At 37.3% G+C, this 17544-nt stretch overlaps 2 protein-coding genes across 3 annotated transcripts in view; one reads left to right on the forward strand and one right to left on the reverse strand.

The window, feature by feature from the left end:
• zw10.L (zw10 kinetochore protein L homeolog) overlaps nucleotides 1-5615 on the forward strand; it is a 32878-nt gene extending 27263 nt beyond the window's left edge. Inside the window, 3 exon segments of the mRNA NM_001092962.1 lie at nucleotides 1526-1657; nucleotides 2098-2300; nucleotides 5407-5615. Of these exon segments, the coding sequence (NP_001086431.1) occupies nucleotides 1526-1657; nucleotides 2098-2300; nucleotides 5407-5527 (456 nt within the window). The 3' untranslated portion in view covers nucleotides 5528-5615.
• A 4885-nt stretch (nucleotides 5616-10500) lies between these two features.
• Nucleotides 10501-17544, reverse strand: part of LOC108696514 (transmembrane protease serine 5) — a 42100-nt gene continuing 35056 nt past the window's right edge. Inside the window, exons 9-13 of one of the 2 annotated variants that reach the window (XM_018225951.2) lie at nucleotides 15279-15460; nucleotides 12982-13080; nucleotides 11197-11339; nucleotides 10768-10920; nucleotides 10545-10687 (exon numbers count right to left, since the gene is read on the reverse strand). In XM_018225951.2, coding sequence (XP_018081440.1) covers nucleotides 10679-10687; nucleotides 10768-10920; nucleotides 11197-11339; nucleotides 12982-13080; nucleotides 15279-15460 — 586 coding nt within the window. In that variant the 3' untranslated portion in view covers nucleotides 10545-10678. Of the gene's footprint in view, nucleotides 10921-11196; nucleotides 11340-12981; nucleotides 13081-15278; nucleotides 15461-17544 lie in introns of both variants that reach the window. The other variant, XM_041569314.1, reaches the window with a different exon arrangement.

Here is a 17544-nt window from a genome sequence, read left to right on the forward strand (position 1 = left end):
CGACTTTTACAAGTTTTAGCTGGAGTACTTTTGGATTCAAGCTATTTCCATCTTCGGGGTATAATAAATCTCGAAAAATTTTAGTTTTTTTTTTTAACCCCCAAAAAATTATAATACAATTTTCGAATGAAAAATATCATGAAAACTTGAATTATTTTGGGTAAAAAACAACATAACCTTTAATGAATCTACCCCTTGTATTCCAAAAGTGCCACTAACTGTCCATACTGCAAAAATTCATAATGCAAAAAATGCCTCTTAGCACCTTTACTGCATGAGCATAAAAAGGAAAAGGGAGGCTGGTATATGTGAAAGCATGTTTCCATAGCCATGTATTTTGGACCTTAATGTAGTGATAAAAGGAAGATTAAGTTATTTGGAAGTGATGGTGTGGAGTGGCTGTGTGGCAACAAATTGAGTTGGCATCCTATTGCAGTGGGAGTAATGCCCAAATAATTATGGAGAGTTAAGTTGGAAAGAAACCTAATGCTGTCAGTTAAAAGTTTGCACTTGGGAAGCATGCTTTATTTTATCCAGACAATGAACCCATACAAGAAACTCAAGCACACAGCACTGTTTACATAATCGTTGGTTTGCTTCAGTGCCTCCCCCAATACCCAAATCTTCATTTCATTTAGCACCTGTGCCATAATAGAGTCCCAGATTTATTTCACAATAGTTTTAGAGAAACTCTCCCATGAAATGTGTAAGTCCTTGAATTTGCGGGTATATTTGTTAAATGTCTGGAATCTGTTTGAAAGAGCACCACACTTCCAATACAGACTTACTTAAGATAAAAAAGATAAATGTAATATTCAGATGGATAGAAGATATAGCAGCTCTTCTGACCTAAATATAAATAACAAATATTTGATACATGGGAATATTTGATGGGAATGCAGCATGCTGTGTCTTCATCTGTTGAGATAAAATTTGATGGAGTCTGACGCTTTTTTTTTCCCCATTGAAATAGAATGAATGTTGGATGTAGATGCATGAATAAACGACACCCTCCGACTAAATCTGATCCGACGTTACATTTTAGCTATTAGGGGATCAAATTTTGTAGGATTCTTCAAATCCATTAACACAGTCCTTCCAAGTGATTACCTGCATTCTCATCCGATGTTAAATGACCTTGCTCTGTGCTCAGAGCCTACCGTACCTCTCACACTGCTGCAATGAATCCAGTTTGTCACCAGGCTACTTGACTCTTAAATATTTATTTACATTTGCTTAAATTGAACTAATTTTCTCAAGTGCCCTGGTGACAGTGGATTAGTTTTACATTAAAGGGATATTGTCGCAGGTGTAATGCAGACTCACTTTCCGCTTTGTAAACTGATTTTTTTTGTTTTTAGCACAAACTATAAACGGAAAATATCACAAACGGCATGTTTTTGTTATTTTTGAAAGTTTTTTTTTTTTTAAGAATAATTATCTTATTAATCATCTCTATTTCTTGCTGTGTTTATACAGTCTTTATAACTGACACAAAGAGATACTGATTATTTTCTTCTCAAAGGTCGTACATCAACTGAGTCGCTTGGGTAAGGTATGGCAGGATGTTCTTCCTGTAGCTATATACTGCAAAGCAATGGGCACCTTATTAAACACTACTATAGTGGAGATGATCGGCAAAATTACCGCTTTAGAGGTAGGTTGTCTACTGTATTTAATAGTTGTGTACTATATTAAACAGTTATGTATGAAAAAATACTTTGGTTTTTCACACTGTGGTGCTGTTATTATCGATATCAAATGAACCAGAATCATTGTTTTAGTTCATGTCTACACCATTCTGGGCAATTTATTATTTATAAATAATATATTATAAATATATATATATATATATATATATATATATATATATATATATATATATATATATATATAAATTTTAATATGGGATCCATTATTTGGAAACCAGTTATCCAGAACACTTCGATTAAACCCATGTTAATAGCCAAAGAATCCTATTGGGTTTTTTTTTTTCAAGGGCACAAGCAACCTGGATGTTTATTTATTGTTGATATTTAAATACAACAAATTGTTAATCATGGCTAAAGTGGTTCCTTGCTACTTGCATTTTGACAGGACATCTCTACTGAAGATGGAGAGCGTCTTTATACATTATGCCGGACAATGATAGAGGAAGGCCCACTTCTATTCACTCCTATGGCGGAAGAAATAAAAAACAAAAAATTTCAGGAAGAAGTACCTCTCTATGTTCAAAAGTGGATGAAATTTAAAGAACAACTGATTATTTTGCAGGCCAGCTTGCAGGAGATAGTGGATCGGTGAGTGTGTTTTATGAAGCGTAAATTGTTAACATAAAGTCAGTAAATACAAAATGAAGTGCTTCCACTATACAGCCTAATTCTTTTAGGCTAAAGAAGTATTTTCAGATGTACTTCCACTTTCCCCATTTCTTGAGATATGCGAATGGCACAACCTGGTCATTGAGCATTTCTTGGTATAACATTATCGTCCGTTAAGAATTTAACTATTGTGTTCTTCCTCAATGGAATGTGATTTACATAGTGGATCCATACACGGGCAGATATAAGCTACCGACAGATTAAATCGGCAATTTATTGCCCAGTGTATGGGGCCACTGACAGGCTTCCCCAATCGATGACGATCGGCCAGGCTTAAAAATCACATCAGATAGAGGACCGCATTGGTTAGTTGATGAGGTCCTTGATCTGACTACCCTTTTTCCCCTCGTTATGGTCCGATCGTTGGGCTCTAGGGCCCATGATCGGATCAGCCCAATATCACCCACCTCAAAGCATATCGGGAGAGATTGCCAAACCAGCGCCTTTTCTTATGTATGGCCAGTTTAACACACTGTTATGAACTGACAGTTTTCTGCTTTTGATCAGAATTCCAGGAATCCTAATGGATTCCCCAGTTTGCTCTATGATTAAATACCCATTAAATATGTCCCAAAATCTATTTGGACCAGGATTCCACATATCACAATAAGCCTAAATAACAAATGAGTAAAATAATCCATTGTACATCTCATGGTGTCCAAAAGGAAACATGACACTATGAACAAGACAACGACATGGAACAGTGTTATTAAGAGTCCTTATCAGTAAGCAATGTCCATATATTTCTGTGGACACATGAATTACTCATTCAGTGTAGCACCTTTGTGTTTAAACTTATGGCACCACCATTATTCTTTATCCTATATATATTCCATTTATCAATTCCATTTTACAATGAGTATATAACCCAATTCTATACAAGAGGTACCGTATATACTCGTGTATAAGCCGACCCGTGTATAAGCCGAGGTACCTAATTTACCTAAGAAAACTGCAAAAATGTATTGACTCGTGTATAAGCCTAGGGGTGAGAAACTGGTACTATTTTTGCTTTATGCCATGTGTTTACTGACCACAGGCTAGATTACAAAAAAACGAAAATGATTTAAGGAAGGCACTCATCAAAAATTATTTTTATATTTGTACCTTTAAAAGGCATTTAGCTGCAGGGATCATGTACTGCTGTGCTTTCCCCCATATGAACAAGGAAATCCTTGTATGGGTAGCAATAATAGCAATAGCAGGTGAAAAGTTTGCTCCAGTTTTGGTAACCCTCAGCAACCCCTGATGGGTGTATGGATGTATTATTTATGTGTGGGACGTGCATGTACGGACATAAACTAGATTTGCTACATAAGCAAATGTCCTTATAAGCGTTTATATACAGATGTGTTCCCTTCATGACATCATGCCTGTTACGCTACGATGCTGTGAGCGCTATACACCTATGTGCGTGTATGTGGAGTGTTTACAGACGTTGCTACGCGGGGCCGGTCTCACCTTCTCGCACAGGGTGCGCACTTAGCTCTCGTTGAGTTGCTTGCAGTCATTCAGCTGCTCGATCCACTGGTCCAGCTCTTTAGTAAACGTCTTGTCCTCCATACCAGAACCTTCCCCTACAACCACACTATCCCACGGCAACACTACAAACACAAACAATTCCGCACTGTGCCGATCAGTTTGTTCCCCCTCCTCTCTGCCCCCGCTCCTGTCACACATTCACTGACACGGCTTACGCCTCTCGCAATACGGTAATGCGCACACATTGCAAAAAGGGGAAGGGCTGAGGAGTACTGTGTGACGAGAGCTTAGAGGGGAGGGGCTGAGGAAGCCACGAGCGGGGAGAAGTACGGGCAGCACGGAGGAGTCACTACACACACTGAGTAAGCGTCAACCTTTTTAGCTGACCCGCGTATAAGCCGAGGTAGAGTTTTTCAGCACATTTTGGGTGCTGAAAAACTCGGCTTATACGCGAGTATATACGGTATATTCTTTGACAATTTAACAAATTGAATTATAATATTTTCATAAAAAACAACTGGTTTTACGTTTAATAATTTGAGTCCAGATTTCCACTCAAAATCCAAATTGTGTGAATCATCTAATAGAAAAAAAGCCACTTCTTTTGAGTATAAACTTTCTTAATAGAAAAAGAACTGAGGAAATCATACCATAACACAATGCAGATGCATCAGATAGGGAATGCCTTATATTGGTAATCCAGAAGTGGAGTGTCCTGAATTTAGCACAAAGTTACAGTTTTCTGCAGGATTAATTCCTACTAGGAATGTGTTCTATTTTGAAATTTCCTTTCATCTGTGTATGTGCATTGAGCAAGAAAATAAAACCCATGCTTATGTTTTGCGGTGACAGAATCCCTTTAAATACATTTAAAAACAAGTTGTTTTTTTTAAAATGCATCAGTTAATAGTGCTTCAGCAGAATTCTGCACTGAAATCCGTTTTTTAAAGAGCAAACAGATTTTATTTTAATTTTTTATCTTGAAATTTGACATGGGACTAGACATATTGTCAGCTTCCCATGTGCCCCAGTCATGTGACTTGTGCTCTGATAAACTTCAGTCAGTCTTTACTGCTGTACTGCAAGTTGGTGTGATATCACCCCCTCCCTTTACCCTCAGATAACAGCTTTTTTGTACATTTGAGAATAGCACTCATTAGTAGTAAAAGTCCCACTGTGATTCCTTCAGTTACTTCAGTTACAAAAGAAACAATAGCTTATCTGAAATCAGTTCCATCATGAAGTGCTGGCTCTTTCTGAAAGCACAGAATCAGACTAAATGACCTGACATGGCTGCATACACAGAAATATTACAACTTTTAAAAAAAATACTTGTATTGGTTCTAGAATACAATTTGAAATGGTAAGTGAATTATTTGTAAAACAATGTAATTTAGAAATGAAAAGTCTACAAAAAAAAAAACGTGACAGAATCCTTTTACAATGCTTTTCAGTGAAACTGAGTGGCATAGGTCAAATAAATGTTACACTAGGATTTTATATATGCCGTGGGGGGATTTATTTTATTATATTTCCTTTGTAGGTGGGCAGATGGAAAAGGACCCCTTGCTGTGGAGTTTTCCACCAGTGAAGTGAAGAACCTAATACGAGCACTGTTCCAGAATACAGAAAGAAGAGCAGCCGCCCTGGCAAAGATCAAATAACTTATATAGCAACTTCACCATAATGCCTGTAAATTTTTGTACATTAACTAAGCTTCTGTGAATGCCAGTAAACAAATTCTTAAGAAGCCCTCCTCTTGTGTATATTTTAATTCTGGGGATAGTAGTATGTAACTTCCGGGAAAGCTGAGCATCTGAGCAGTGCCCAGTAACCATTGTAAATCTGACTTTTAATGGGGGGGGGGGGGGGGGGGGTTGTCCAATTTCATCTGACTGTGACATTCTTACCTATTTATTTCCTTATACAGTATGTACAGTTTTGGATACTAAAAAAAAACAAAAAAAAAAACTGTACACTATCAATGCTTCTAAACATAACTTCTGACTTTCTTTAAGGTGGACTAGAATTGTGCGGTTGGCCAGCATACCATCCCTTTAAGTCATGAAGAGGCAGATAATTATGAGGCCAACAAATTATAGCTGGTAACACAGGAAGCTGAAAATTGTAGTCAGCTCGCCATGTTTGGGGAAAAGAGGTAAAATACTGTATATATTGGCTTTCAGACAATGCTTAGATTTTTTTGAAGTTCTGTCAATGCTGAGGTAGCAAGAGAAAGTTTGGTTAGAGGAATAGTGCAAACAGACATACCTTCTCCTTTAAAGAAGGTAAGCTACAAAGACAGTGTATTGCCAGTAGATTAGCCACAATAGTGCAAGCTAGAAGACTAAATTCATTCTGTTGAATGCTTTACCATACCTGAGTAAACAGCTCTAGAAGCGCTCTCTGTTTCTTTAGGATAGCAACTGCCATATTAGCTTAGTGTGACATCACTTCCTGCCTGAGTCTCTCTCTGCTCACTCATAGCTCTGGGCTCAGATTAAAGCAGGGAGGGGGGAAGGAAGGGGAGAGAGGAGAAAACTGAGCATGCTCAAACCCTGCCTGGGAGGTTTAAGCTGAAGGCAGGAAGTCTGATACAGAAGTCCATGTGTACACAATAGAAGGAAAGAAATGCTGTGTTTCTTTTGACAGAGGACTCGGAGCAGCATTATTTTGAGGGGTTACTGGTGTATTTATATAGACCTTTCTGATAAAGCTTATTTATTTTTAACCTTTCCTTCTCCTTTAACTGTTATGCACTTCTGGTTCTGTTTAGGATACATGTCCGCTTCACTGATCCAATGTTTAATTTTTGCTGGCTGCACAAAGGGGTTTTGCTGAGAAGAGCAAAACAACATTTTTCAAATATATAAACAGTAAAAGAAATGAAACAGGAGTTTGTGTTGTCAGGCGTGCTTTTGTTGCAGGGGCCTGAATAGTTACAGGGGTATTTAATTCTCCTTTAATACTACAGTAGTAAGTAGGATTGTTGGAGGGCTGGTGCCACTGTTACCACTGAATCATCTGGGGATTATTTTAAGGAAGATAGTTTTTGTGAAGCTGTTTGCTGTGTTTTGTATCCACAGGAAGCATTATTTGTTGTTTATTCATGTAATTGGGTAGGGGGTAACTATACTGTAATAGTAACTTTATCTAACCACACCTACATTTTATATCCTTTACTAAATTCTGTTCAGAAAAGTGGCATCATAGAGGAAGAAAAATTCACCCTACATAAAACATCCTTTTCTCTGAAATATTATCAGTATCCGTCATGTTTAAACCTTTGAGCTCTTTGTTATTGGATTTGTTAATAATGCCCACATGTAATTGTTCCACGTTTATAAAAATGTATAAGGTAAAAAGGGTAAACTTGCATTTCAGACAGAACCTAGTGAGTTTGCTGCATGTGCTAAAGCTGGCCATAGACACAACGATCAGATTGTACGAATCGTGGGTTCGTACGATTTTCGGACCGTGTGTGGAGAGTCCCGACATTTTTCGTCCGGCGGAGATCGGTCGTTTGGTCGATCGGACAGGTTAAAAAATTTCTGTCGCCTGCTGATATCTCTGCGTGTATTGCCGATCATACGATTTTCAGTGGGAGACTGTCACTAGCTTTGTCAGACATAACTATCGTACGATTGCTGTCAGAGGTAGAACATCGGCTGATCTGTTCTTTTACTTTATTTGATCGGAATGGTAAGACTTTGATCTGAATGGTTAGTGGAGGGTCGGGAGATGGGAAAGTCCGATCGATCGTAAGTTGATTCGTACAATCGGATCATTGCGTCTATTGCCAGCTTAAGTTGTTAGCTGCAATGCCTAGGATGCTTAGTCCTACAATTACATTGCCCATCTCCATTTGCTTTAACGAGGTAATGAAATCTCAGCTCGTCAGTATGTTCGAATGCAGTGGATAACAATAGACAAGGCCCACCAGAGGGCGATATCTGCACACTTTAGAATTTCCGTGACAGAAAAGGGTTGGGTTGAGAACAGATTCTTTAATTTTACATAAGGTGTTTCCTAGGTTACTAAAAATCTGTATTATTGTACTTTTCGGGATGCATTAACAAAACACTGCACCCCACTCTCACCTTTTGCAGCAAGAATGGAGGGGGTACAGGCAACATCTTGATCTGAGCATGGTTTAATTATTCACGGGTAGCATGGGGGCTGCAATACAGTAACCCTATGACATTGAAATTGGATACTTAATTGTGCCTTGACTTACCCTTTAAAAGTACTAATTCTGCTTATTTGCTGGAGGATGCAGATATATGTTTGCTTTCTGAGACTGAAAATGGCTATGCATATGGATTTTACACTCATTACTTAAGCTTAGGAAATCAAGCAGCTTGGTGTAGAAAGTACAAGGAGCAAACATAAAATGTAGATTTTCTGCATCAAAAGGTTTTGGAAAAAATCTTCAATGCTTTTCAGTGCAGTACTGTACACTGGACCCTTTATCAAGGCTTGATTAAGGGTCCAGTGGGCCCAAAACGTTGCCTGTTTGATATGTGGTTTTTGGGCAAATAAATCAACCTTTGCAATCACTACAACTGACTTGGTGTGCTGCTGGAAAACTGACTTGAGATATTTATGATCCCATGGCAGGCTTGGATCTCCCAGTTCAGCACCAGACACCAGCGACTGGATGTCACTTTTTGGGAGTTTGAACATTCGATTCCTGTTACCCATAAATAAAGCCTCTTTTCTAAGAGGCACAATAAAAATCCACATTGGAAAGTCTCTTTTGTTCCCAAACAATTTTCATATATTAATAACTGTTGTTTTGCTTGTTCATATTTCCTATAGAAATATTTCATCTAGCACTGATCTTGACTTTAGTCTGCATAAGATTGAAACATTCCTCAAATCCCAGTTGAAATGATAAAAAAAAAACAAATGTAAGTAGACACATGGTCTCCAGTAATACTCTTTCACTTGTATGCACTCAAATACAATTTAAGCTAATGTTTTCAATTTAATATTACACATTATACTTAGGCACGAATAAAAAAAAAATGTTATTGACCTGATAAAATTCCTTTAAATGCCAGAGAAAAGCTACAGCAAATACTTAGCCAGCAGAAATATCAGTCTTTTACAATACTAGTGCATGACCCACAGCAGGAACACCCACACAAATGAAAGTTTATTCTTCAGAACAGCTGCACAATAATAGAAAATCTCTGATAAATTGTGTCCCCAGAACTGCTAGCAAAAATGTTATATCCCTCAATCAGAGCACGTTGCTTATCTACAAGGAACAGGGCTCCACAGTTCCTATGAGGCAAATGACCTTTTGTAAACATACTAAATCCACACACCCATCAGGACCCCACTGGACCCTTTACAGTTTATTCATTGGAACAACTAGGCAGCCTCATAATTTGCTGCACCCACTTATTCCATCCACATTCCATTGGGGTTTATGGAGTCTCTGTTCAGTTTATGCTTAAATTAAATCTGACTGAAATGTGCTTCGTACATTTTCAACAAAAAAGCAGACATGGGATCTGTTATCCGGAATGCTCAGGACCGATCTGTCTTTCAGATAAGGGGATCTTTCCATATTTTGGATCACCATTCCTTAAGTCTACTGAAAAAAACAGCCAGCAATATGGATTATGGAGACAACAAAAAAGGTTTATTTGCATAAAATAGATTCCATGGGGCACAATTGTGAATTTTCTTTTCATCGAACTTCATCAAAGTTCACCTCACTTAATCGGGTGTATTTTCACAACACAACTTATATTTTCTAAAAATGTAAGTCGATGAAATGTGGTGAATTTTCTCCTGGCATAAATTCTCTGTAGAAATTTGCCAGTATATTTTCTCCATATAATAGCAGAATTCTCTAGAGAATTTTCACCGTGGAAAAAATTAGCATGGAAAAGGTGATGTCGATGGAGATTTAAAAGTGGCTGCTCTATCTTTATAATGGAAGTTCACCAGCATGAACCTGGAGAAATTTCTCTTGGCGAAAAATATGCTCTTGCTCTCTAAGTAAATTGGAAATTTTCTACTGGAGAAAGTTCACCTGGAGAAGAAAGGCAAAGTAAGCCAATGCAAAGAGATTTTTCACCACTGTGAAATTAATTCTCCAAAACTTGTTGGTGTATTCTCCTTTTAGTAAATTGATGATGTTCATTTTTGGTGAAAACACCAAATTTTCACTTTCACCCTTTAGTAAATGTGCCCCTATGAGAGATGAACTTTCTTGGTTATAGCTTTCCGCATAAGTCGTCTCATACATGTGTATGAATTGTGCAGACCCTGCCTATCCATGTTTTGTACCAGTGTTTTATAATTACGTTCTTTCGTTATAGGTGCATTTAGTCATTTCAGTGTTTTGCAGGATACTTTATTCATTTTGAATGTCATACTGGAGCTTGAGCTTGAGGCTGTGGCCTAACTTAAGGTGTTACAGGTATGGGACCTGTTATACAGAATGCTCTGGAGGTATTCCGATAACAGAAATTTCTGTGATTTGGATCTCCAAGTCTGCTAGAAAATCATGTAAATATTAAATAAACTCAATAGGCTGGTTCTGCTTCCAATAAGGATTAATTATATCTTAGTTGGGATCAAGTACAAGGTACTGTTTTGTTATTACAGAGAGAAAAAAGGAAATCATTTTTAAAAATTTGGATTATTAAGATAAAATGGAGTCTATGGTCATAATTTTGAGCTTCTGGATAACAGGTTTCCGGATAACTGATCCCATACCTGTATTAGGCCTTGAGGTGGTTGTAGCCAAAGAATGAGACAGAACCCAGTGAGATAATGTTGTTCCATTCGATCTATTGGTCCTGTAAAAGAAAGAATTGTAATTATTTAGAAGACAGGCTGTGGTTTTATTGGTCAAATATTTAAACAATCCTTCTCTTACCTCAATCATCTGATAGATCCAATCTAAGAAGGAAGCTATTTTTGTGTACACTCCAGGGCGATTTGGCTCTGCACAACCCATTCCCCAACTCACAACTCCAGCTAAGCGCCAAGTGTAGTCTGTCTGACATACCAGAGGCCCACCACTGTCTCCCTGTAATGATACAGTCAATGAAAGGGGTTATTTATGCTGGACGCTAGGTAATATCAACATGCCAATTATATCAATATTATTATTTTACAAAAGGATAGGGCCCTATATTTTTTTTGTGGTTGAGGATTGAGAAAGGCTCTGGTAACAGGTAAACCAAGATAATAATAATAAAAAAACATTAATACTGAAACGGAAACCCTACAGTCAATTTAGGTTTACATGGCCAATAAAGAGAAAAGGCGAACAACCCCTTTAATGTTAATATAGGAGACATACCTGACATGCATCCACCTTGCCTTCCAGGTATCCTGCACATATCATTCTTGGAGTGATATCACCACCATAGACACAAGAGCTGTTGCATTTCCTTGTGCTAATAAGTGGTACCAAAGCCTCTTTTAGACTCTCAGACATGTGTACTACAGAGGGAGAGAAATTACATTTTGCATTGTATATCTTCTGTAGCACGCTGGATTTGTTTCTACAGTTTTCAGAGACTGCTATTAATGGTGGTCAAAAAGACTGAGAACAGGTTATTAAAAGGGTGGCTCACCTTTAAGTTAACTTTTAGTATGTTATAGAATGGTTGATTCTAAGCTACTTTTCAATACGCCTTTATTTTTCAGTTTTTGAATTGGTTCTTCTGATACTTTCCAGCTTTCAAATTGATTGGAGTCACTGACCCCCATCTTAAACCAAAAGCCCTGTAAATCTACACATTTATTGTTATTGCTACTTTTTATTATTCCAATTTCTATTCAGGCCCTCTCCTATTCATATTCCAGCCACTCTTTCAAATCCATGCATGATTGCCAGGGTAATTTGGACGCTAGCAATAATATTGCTGAAGTAAGCTGCTGAAGAGCTGCTGAATAAAAAGCGAAATAACGCAAAAACCACCAATAAAAAATGAAAACCAATTGCAAATTGTGTAAGAAGATCATACTTAGGGGCAGATGTATCAAGGGTCGAAGTGAAAAAAATTTCAAGCTATTTTTGTGGACTTCAACTATTGAATAGACTAAAATTCGATTATCGAAATTTATCATGTAATCTCTCTTTAAAACTTCGACCTCCTAGAACCTATCGGGAGTCATTTGGTGCACCTTGAAAAATCAAAGTTTTTTAAAAAAAAAAAAAAAACTTCTAATCGAACAAGATCAAATATGATCTTACTTGATTCGAACAAATCGAATACAGCCTATTCACTTGTTAATTTTTTTAAATAAATTTCGGTTGATCTTTTATTCTTCAAATTTCGACCCTTGATAAATCTGCCCCTAAAAGTTAATTGAGCGTGAACAACCTGTTTTGCTGCAAAGCAGATATTACTGAACAGTGAATGGTTTATTTGTTTGAAGGATTGTGCTGTCTGGCCCTAAAAGCTATAGTGTTCGGGACGGAACAAGCAAGCCAAACAATCCATTCCAGTGGTCCAGTTCGTATATTAGAGCTCACTTTCCACAGGAGGAAACTGACTGTCCCATCTCAGCCTGTCAGAGATTCTAATGCAGATTTGTCCTGCTGTACAAATATGGCAGCCCCCTCATACTGGAACATGGGGCATCAGACAGGTAATGTAACAGCATTGTGCAAATACTTTATGGCAAAGTTATTAGTAAATTTCAAAGGCAATATTATGATAGATGTAAAAAAGAGTTTCATTTTTGGTGTCGGTATCTTTTTAAGCTACTAAAAAAATGCCTTCCCCTTTAGACAAAACAGGGATTGTATGTCCATATACCCTGTATTGCAATATATTTAAGCTGGCCAACTACGTCAAAGTCATCCCTGATGTGGCCAGTTCCTCCACTCAACTTGTATCTGATTCATTAAAATTCTATTGCTTCAGTATACATTTTACACAGGGACTAACTTTTACCTATTTTAAGGAATAAATTAAAGATAAGGGATTTCTCACAAGTTAGCCTTTCAAATAAGAATAGAATATTAGGAAAGCCACCGTTGTAATTTTATATATCAAAATGTTCCTAAATGTTCCTTCTTATCTATTCTAAAAACTATGGCAACACAGTTTAGTGGTACCAGTTGTCTACTTACTACTGTCCGGGTGAGTGTGCCCCCAGCCTGTTACCCAGCATTCTGTACCCACTGGAAATTCTTGATCATACTGTGGTAAACATACAGGACGCATGTTGTCTGTATGGAAAAAAAAAGACTGTAAGCTATCAGCAGAAAATTAAGGTACACAGGTATGGGACCTGTTATTCAGAATGCACAGGACCTGGGGTTTTCAGATAAGGGATCTGTAATTTGGATCATCATTCCTTAAGTCTACTAAGAATCATTTTAACATTAAATAAACCCAATTGGCTGGTTTATCTTAGCTGGATTAAGTACAAGGAGAAAAAGGAAATCATTTATTTAAGATTTGAATTATTTGATTAAAATGGAGTCTAAGGGAGTCAACTGGAGCTTTCTGGATAACTGGTTTCCAGTTTACTGCAGCGGCTTTCAGTTGCTGTTTGTTTGTGGGCCTTTCTGTCCGAAGTTTAGTCTTCAACAAGTGAAATGCATGCTCAATTGGGTTCAGATCAGGTGACTGACTTGGCCATTCAAGAATATTCCAATTCTTTGCTTTAATAAACTCCTGGGTTGCTTTGGCTCTATGTTTTGGGTCATTGTCCATCTGTATTATGAAACACCTCCCAATAAATGTGACTGCACTTAGCTGGATTTGAGCAGACAGTGTGTCTCTGAACACCTCAGAATTCATTCGGCTGCTTCTGTCCTGTGTCACATCATGGATAAACACTAGTGTCCCAGTGCCACTGGCAGCCATGCACACCCAATCCATCACACTGCCTCCGCCATGTTTTATAGATGATGTGGTATGCTTTGGATCATGAGCTGTTCCACACCTTCTCCATACTTTTTTCTTGCCATCATTCTGGTAGAGGTTGATCTTGGTTTCATCTGTCCAAAGTATGTTTTTCCAGAACTGTGCTGACATTTTAAGATTTTTTTTAAGCAAAGTCCAATCTAGCCTTTCTATTCTTGATGCTTATGAGTGACTTGCACTGTATTGTATTTACTTTCATGCAGTCTTCTCTTTATTGTAGACTTGGATATCGATACACCTACATCCCGGAGACTGTTGTTCACTTGTTTAGCTGTTGTGAAGGGGTTTCTCTTCACCATGGAAATGATTCTGCGATCATCCACCACTGTTGTCTTCCGTGGACGTCCAGGTCTTTTTGCGTTGCTGAGTTCACCAGTGTTTTCTTTCTCTCTCAGGATGTACCAAACTGTAGATTTTGCTACTTCTAATATTGTAGCAATTTCTTGGATGGGTTTTTTCTGTTTTGCATCTTAAGGATGGCTTGTTTCACCTGCATGGAGAGCTCCTTTGACCGCTTGTTGTTTGTTCACAGCAAAATCTTCCACATACAAGCACCTCCCCCCCCCCCCTCAAATCAACTCCAGGGCTTTTATCTGCTTCATTGATAATGATATAACGAAGAAATTGCCCACACCTGCCCCGTCAATTGTCCAATTACTTTTGAGCCCCTGAAATGAAGTGATTGTGTTAAAAAAGTTTAGTTCCTCACATTTTTATGCAATCTTTTTGTTCAACCCATTGAATTTAAGCTTAAAGTCTACAGTTCAACTGCATCTGAGTGGTTTCATTTAAAATGTGTTGTGGTAATGTACAGAACCAAAATTAGAATTAACCTCTGAGTTCTATGATCTTTATAAAAGTGCTTAGCCTTTAGCCTTTTACCATTATATGCTCATGGAACTCTCTTACAGTAGGAGATACACTATTCTCTGTCTGTCTCTCTCTCTCTCTCTCTCTCTCTCTCTCTCTCCATGAATACATAAATATTCACATAGAACTGTACACTAAGGAGCCTAATTATTATGCTGTGTTAAAATTTGCAGAAAAAAAGCTGTGTAAAATAAAAGGCAAATTTATCAGTGTGTTTTATTTTACGCCATGCTAACACCATATTTGCCGTCATTATTTTACACTGCTTCAGACGTTTGTAAGTAAGTTTTGGCGGAAGTTGCTCAAAGAATCAGCTCTTGAAAAAAAAACGACACCATTTTTACAAATCATTCTGCTGTGTCTTTTACCATGTAATAAATCTGCTCCTAAATGTGTACTGTTCTATGTGTTCAATGAAATGCCGGCACAAAGACAGTTGTTAAAGTCGTTCTATTTTGTTTTAATCGACTAGAAGAATGTGCAGAACAAAATGGGTTTCATTTAAAAAAAATTTGATAAAATCTTTTCAAATCAGCTAGTGCATGGTATTCAAATTCAGCAGAGGCAACAAACATGACAGTAGCCAATATCTTTTTAAACCTGTTTATCAGATATTAGCTCCTACCGGAATAATTTAAGGGCTTCACCAGCTTCACAAGCGCAACATCATAATCATGACTTCTGCCATCGTACTTCTGGTGATAAATGATCTTCTTTACAGCAGATGTAGAAGCCAGCGGGTTTGTAGAGGCGTGATTGATAATGCCTGAAAGAATGGTCCAACTGGACGGCTGAAAAGATCTGTAACTAACAGATGTGGGAAAGCGATAATTTCATAAAAAAAGGAATAAAAGTTTATATAAGTAAGATCAAAAATTTTGCATTAGGCAGCAATTACATTCAAATTAATTGTGCAAGGCCCGTTTAAAAATGTTGAAGTTTTCAAGAAAGTCTTTTTAAAAAATTGCTTAAGTTATGCCTAGGGCAAGTCCCATGCTGTTAGATGCCGAAGTTTTCATTCAACTTTGCTCTTATTAAATATCGAACATTAGAGTTTCAAATACAGGTGTTTTAGCACAAGAAAATTCAAATTTGAATGTTGATAAGCAGCCCCTTAATATTGGCTGGGGTTCTTTGTGCAGTTCCGACTGGACAATTGTGGGATGAATTGGCCAAACTAAGAGCATTTCAATTTGATTAGGCTAATACTTTTGTTTATGGTGGTGTAACCATGATTCCAATTGCTACCTACGGCACCTATCCATATATGTATTGTATTGAAACCTTTAATACCATCTGTCAAGTTTGTAAGAGATTTATAAGAGAGAATTTGCAGTTTACTAGTCGACTTCTTATTAATCCTTTTTTTTTTTTTTTGCTCAAGCAAATGTTTTTTAGAAATACATTTTTTTCCAAGTACCCTAGCAACAATGCATTGTTTTGAAAAATTATGACTGAAATATGAATAGGAGAGGCCTGAAAAGAAAGATGAGTAATGTAACAATAACAAATATTTGTAGTCTTAAGGAGCATTTGCTTTTTAAATGGGGTCAGGGGCGATTTGAAAGCTGTAAAGAGTCATAAAAAGAAGGTAAATAATTCAAAAACTATAAAAAAAAAAAAAAAAAGAAAGCAGGCCAATTGAAAAGTCGCTAACAGTCATTCCATAATGTGCTAAAAGTTTATTTAAAGGTAAATGACCCCTTTAATTTGCACAGTATCCCTTTAAAAGACCAGTAGCATAAAAAAATTTTGTTATTTTAAAAAAAAATAACACCAAGACACTTTTAACTTTAAATTCGCAAAGTTTTTATTAAGAAATAACTTACCGATTCTCTGCTTGCGCTTCTCTTCAGAAACGGTGACAGGGCGACGATCCATTGTGCGGCGCTCAATTTCTCCTCCTTGCCTTCTATAGGGGATAGCCAGGGAGGAGAAATCAAAAGCGCACAATGGATTGTCGCTGTTTCTGAAGAGAAGCGCAAGCAGAGAATTGGTAAGTTATTTCTTAATAAAGATTTTGCGAATTTAAAGTTAAGTGTCTTGGAAATTATTTCCTAATAAAGACTTTGCGAATTTAAAGTTGAAAGTGTCTTGGTGTTTTTTTTTTCGTACATCAGTACATACACATTTTTTTTAAAAGAATTTTGTTACTAGTCCTTTAAGTTGCACTGTTTGAATGTACATAGTTTGTCAGCCTGAAAAAAAATCATAAATTATATAATTTAAAGATCAAATTTCCAGAATTTTTTCAGGCTAAAATTTTGAAATGAATCGATAACTTAAGTATGACCAAGAGACACTATATCCTCTTGTTCAGTATGTGTTAAATGAATAGAGATTGTGTCTATTGTTGTTTATGATAAATATAAATAGATATTGTAGACACTGCACAAGCGAATTGAGGCTAATTGTACATGGGGCAGTCTTTCCATAGTGTACTGTATTTTAGCTGGCAGAGAAATGGCTGAACCAACCCTAAAATACGGGGAGGCAGTTTTACCTGTTCACCCACTTGCTAAAATTAAGGATAGCAGCAGCAGTGCTATTAGCCTATAAAGGCGCTATAGGGCAAATTTACTAAACGTTGGAGTTGCGTCAGCAATGGCTTCTCCTCACTTCGCCTGGCGAATTTTCGCAAGCGCTCCGCAAATTCACTAAAATGCGCAGTTGCGCTCAGCGAAGAGGTAGCAAAGTTGCACTAGCGAAAATTCACGAGGCAAAGCGAAGTTGCGCTAGCGAAGGGGAATTTGCATACGGCGGTAACTTAAAGTTTGAATGGACGTATATGTTACAGCAAATACCTAAAACTACACAAGCCCAGGGAACCTTAATAAATGCAAATAGAGATGTTTTATTGCCCTACACATGTGCCCAGAGTATAGTTTATG

The sequence above is a fragment of the Xenopus laevis genome, chromosome 7L (genome assembly GCF_017654675.1).
Source record: "Xenopus laevis strain J_2021 chromosome 7L, Xenopus_laevis_v10.1, whole genome shotgun sequence".
In the NCBI taxonomy this organism is placed as follows: Eukaryota; Metazoa; Chordata; class Amphibia; order Anura; family Pipidae; genus Xenopus; species Xenopus laevis.